This window comes from Nematolebias whitei, chromosome 13, assembly GCF_014905685.2.
Source record: "Nematolebias whitei isolate Nwh7 chromosome 13, NemWhi1, whole genome shotgun sequence".
NCBI lineage: Eukaryota > Metazoa > Chordata > Actinopteri > Cyprinodontiformes > Rivulidae > Nematolebias > Nematolebias whitei.
Genome location: NC_056510.1, coordinates 18,783,209 through 18,787,795, shown reverse-complemented (window position 1 = coordinate 18,787,795; position 4,587 = coordinate 18,783,209). Strand labels below are relative to the sequence as shown.

The 4,587-nt window shown below is 42.9% G+C and overlaps 1 protein-coding gene across 1 annotated transcript; it reads left to right on the top strand.

Annotated features, from left to right (window-relative positions):
• Positions 1–526: 526 nt before the first annotated feature.
• On the top strand, positions 527–3,798 carry nr4a2a (nuclear receptor subfamily 4, group A, member 2a). Its single transcript, XM_037686410.1, has 7 exons — positions 527–624; positions 800–1,671; positions 2,054–2,183; positions 2,346–2,509; positions 2,856–3,058; positions 3,243–3,421; positions 3,504–3,798. The coding sequence occupies exons 2-7, from the start codon at positions 802–804 to the stop codon at positions 3,758–3,760; spliced, it is 1,803 nt and encodes a 600-aa protein (XP_037542338.1). The 5' UTR covers positions 527–624; positions 800–801; the 3' UTR covers positions 3,761–3,798.
• Positions 3,799–4,587: the final 789 nt, after the last annotated feature.

Here is a 4,587-nt window from a genome sequence, read left to right as displayed (position 1 = left end):
GAGCCACGATCCTGATGTGAAAGAGGTAAGATTCTCTCTTTTTCTGTCTTTTTTCCCCTCCTGCAACAGAATCTGGATGCGTTTTACGCACAGCGCCTTCTTTAAATAAACACGTTTTTTTGTATTTATTTTAAAAAACAAAAATCACAAAGTATTTTATTCTAACTTATGTTCATATAAATAGCCTTTATATGGAATCGGTTGGACACTTATTGTGATTCTACAGCTTTGCGCCTGGCTGGCAAGTTGTGCGTAAAGTTGCTGCCGCTCCAAAAAACACTTCAAAACATCTAAAGTAAACGTCAATTAGTTATATTTATTCAACATTACTCTATTCCATAACACACTGAGGATTATTACCAACATGTTTTATAGTTCAACGTATATTAGAAGGAAACTAAATGCAGCTGGCGCGCATCTGCGCGGACTGGCTTTGGGTTAATTTGGATTCTCGTGTTAATTTATAAAAAATAAGCTTTATTTCACAATTCAGGAAAATACCAAAGATGTGTGTTTTATCAGGAGAAGACCCAGAAAAGAGGAGCTTTCTTCAATCCTGACGTCCACAGAACTCCTGGCATTGCTTATTTCAAGTGTCACCGGAAAACTGTCAGAAAACTTGAGGTAGGAGAAGTGATGAAGCCTTCAGATAAATGTGTCTAAAGCTTTATTTTAATCTAACACTGCTGGATTTAAATAGAGTTGTTTTATTTAGTTTGATCATTTAAATTGACCTCGCATTGTTCTTCTACAGTTTCTACATTATTAGAAATTCTGATGCGTTTCTCCCGCTTTCCAGCCATGCCCTGCGTCCAGGCTCAGTATGGATCATCACCTCAAGGAGCCAGTCCTGCTTCCCAGAGCTACAGCTACCACACCGCAGGAGAATACAGCTGCGACTTCCTAACACCCGAGTTTGTTAAGTTTAGCATGGACTTGACCAACACTGAGATCACAGCCACTACTTCACTCCCAAGTTTCAGCACCTTCATGGACAACTATAACACCAGTTACGACGTTAAGCCGCCTTGTCTGTATCAGATGCCCCACACTGGAGATCAGTCCTCCATCAAGGTGGAGGACGTCCAGATGCACAGCTACCATCAGCAGAGCCACCTGCCGCCTCAGTCGGAAGAGATGCTCGCTCATTCTGGGCCTATGTACTTCAAACCCTCCTCGCCTCATTCCCCGAGTACGCCAAACTTCCAAGTTCAGCCAAATCACATGTGGGAGGACCCTGGCTCCCTCCACAGTTTCCACCAGAACTATGTCGCGGCCACCTCTCACATGATGGACCAGCGCAAGAATCCGATGTCGAGGCTCTCGCTCTTCTCCTTCAAGCAGTCCCCGCCCGGCACTCCGGTCTCCAGCTGCCAGATGAGGTTCGACGGTCCGCTGCACGTCTCCATGAACCATGACAATCCGGCGGCGCACCGCGGCCTGGACGCTCAGAGCTTCGCGGTGCCCAGCGCCATAAGGAAGCAGGCCGGTCTGGCCTTCCCTCACTCCCTGCAGCTGAGCCACGGGCACCAGCTGGTAGACAGCCAAGTGCCATCACCCCCTTCCAGAGGATCCCCGTCAAATGAAGGTCTGTGCGCGGTTTGTGGGGACAACGCAGCCTGCCAGCATTACGGAGTCCGAACCTGCGAGGGCTGCAAGGGATTTTTCAAGGTGGGACGGTATTAAAAAAAAAAACAACTGTTAGATTATGTGCATTTTTTTCTTTTATGTAAGATCACATGTTATCAAACTTCCACTAAACATGATCAGCTGTCCATGCTTGATGAAAAATAAATACATGACAAATACAGACCTCTCCACAGAGAGCTGACCTCACAGGAATAAGTGAAATATGAAAGATCACGCATGTGTGTTTGCTGCTCTGTTCCCTCTTGGCTCACGCAGGACACGAGATAGCGCTGATATCTTTTTTTTTTTGTTATCTTTTCTTTTTTATAGATATATCTTGTAGCACCAAAGCGTTTTCTACACATTATATAACTTGGAATAAATAGGCCTTTAAGGGTGACAATATCTTTTTTTCCTTCTCCAGCGCACTGTTCAGAAGAATGCAAAATATGTGTGTTTAGCGAACAAAAACTGTCCTGTGGACAAACGCAGGAGAAATCGTTGCCAGTTCTGCCGATTCCAGAAGTGCCTTGTCGTCGGAATGGTGAGAGAAGGTATGCTTTGATGATGAAGTCAAATATTTTAGAACTTTAGTGTAAATCAGCCGCGCTGACATTTGGCGAAGCTGCGCGTAAAACAGACAATTTAAGTTTTTACGCACGAGAAAAGGGAGTATAAATGTATTGAATATACGTGTGAAATTTCTCTCAATGCAGTCGTCCGAACGGATAATCTGAAAGGAAGGAGAGGGCGCCTGCCATCTAAACCCAAAAGCCCCCAGGAGCCCTCCCCACCTTCGCCGCCGGTGAGCCTCATAAGCGCACTTGTCAGGGCCCATGTGGACTCCAATCCCTCCATGTCTGCTCTGGACTACTCAAGAGTAAGTAAAGACATAAATTCACTAATAAAATACACACATAACTTTTTTTTAAGAAAGCAAACAGATGGGGGTGTTAAAAGACAGAACAAGATTGACAACCTTTTTAATTCGGTCCGCTTAAATTTACTACCTGAAGATTTATTTATTTATTTTTTGTAACATCGCAGATTTCCAAACTTTGTGGCACGTTTTACACCGGAGTGCAGAAACTTAATAAAAAGAGAAGACATTAATTTAATAGTGAAAAGCTCTCTCTCTCGCTCCAACTTGGAAACGGGCTTTTGCAATTTCACGGATTATATATTTTAGTGGACCTCATTAAGGCGCTGTTTAAATTAAATTCCAGTTCCAGGCGAACCCTGACTACCAAATGGCTGGAGACAACACTCAGCACATCCAGCAGTTCTATGATCTCCTGACGGGCTCCATGGAGATCATCCGGGGCTGGGCGGAGAAGATCCCGGGCTTTTCTGATCTACCGAAGCAGGATCAGGATCTCCTCTTTGAATCCGCCTTCCTTGAACTTTTTGTCTTGCGGCTGGCTTACAGGTGAGAGTTATCACTAAACAAAAGCTTATTATTAATATATATATATATTTTATTATTTTCAAATAACGCGGTGCTCCTTCTTCAGGCTTCAATGAGCTTTTATTAGCTGCCCAATAATTAGAAAGCTCTTAAATCCTCATTTATAGCTAAGCGTAATTAATGGGCATTTCCTTTTTAATTGCAGGTCCAATCCAGTGGAAGGAAAACTCATTTTTTGCAATGGTGTGGTGTTACACAGACTACAGTGCGTGCGCGGATTTGGAGAGTGGGTGGACGCCATCGTGGAGTTTTCTTCCAACTTGCAGAGCATGAATATAGACATCTCAGCTTTCTCCTGCATCGCGGCTCTGGCCATGGTAACAGGTGTGTAGATGCGCGCGGCTAAATTCCTCTTAATCTGCGAAGCGTTGAGCACAATTAGATTCTTTTTTATTATAATTTTCAGAGCGGCACGGACTAAAGGAACCCAAGAGAGTCGAGGATCTCCAAAATAAGATCGTCAACTGCCTCAAAGATCAAGTGACGTTCAATGGCGGCGGTTTGAATCGTCCCAACTACCTGTCAAAACTCTTGGGGAAGCTGCCCGAACTGCGCACGCTCTGTACCCAAGGTCTGCAGCGCATCTTTTACCTAAAGCTAGAGGACCTAGTCCCCCCGCCTGCAATAATTGACAAACTTTTCCTCGACACCCTCCCTTTCTGACTCTGACTTAAAGGCGACCCCCCCCCCTCCCACCACCACCCTAAAGAACTTCCAAAAGACTGTTTGTTTGAGGCAAACGTAACAGATTTTCAACTCTGTTGCCTCTTTTTTTTAAAAAAAAATTCCATTTTGTTGCAAAAATCCACAACCTCAAAGAACAACTTATATAAGGAATCATGAAAAATAACAGAAATCTTTCTTTCTTCCTCCCTTCATCGGCTCTTCTGACTCTCCCACTTGTATTATATTCCATTTATATAAGCAGTATATATATCACCTAAACACATTCACTGTATATTCTGATAGATTATGTGATGCCTCCGCTGCATCGGTTTATATCACTTGTACAGAGTTTGTTATAATGGAAATATTGACTCCCCCTCTCTTTTGGATTCGTGCCTCTGTGTTTCTGACAGGATCCCAGAAGTATCCAGATAAGATAACGCATGTTCTTCTTCTTCTTTCTTCTTTTTCTTTCCTTCTCTTGTTCTTTTATAGGCACTTGCTGAGGTGATGTCTATATATAAAATATACCGGACACTATGTAGTCTGCTAGATTTGATACAGATTCGTAGTTATGGCACTCCTTTTATGTATTAATGTGGACAAAATAATAAGAATTCATCTGTATAGAAACGGAGGGACCCATGGTGTTTGTAAAACTGTCAGACATTCCTTGTTTGTATGTGCTGTAAGTATTGTTGCTGTTGAATATAAACGTTTCTATATATTTATTATTTCTACTGCCAGGAGCTACACTAAGCATGGTGCAATTTAAAAACCCATTCAAGTTCATGCTGAGCACGTTGTCCATGTTTTATGTCTTA

Excerpts from the sequence above, each read along its gene's own strand:
- nr4a2a (XM_037686410.1), top strand. The coding sequence starts at position 802 with ATGCCCTGCGTCCAGGCTCAGTATGGATCATCACCTCAAGGAGCCAGT. Across the intron at positions 1,672-2,053 it reads GCTGCAAGGGATTTTTCAAG|CGCACTGTTCAGAAGAATGC; the intron begins GTGGGACGGTAT and ends TTCCTTCTCCAG. Across the intron at positions 2,510-2,855 it reads CTGCTCTGGACTACTCAAGA|TTCCAGGCGAACCCTGACTA; the intron begins GTAAGTAAAGAC and ends ATTAAATTCCAG.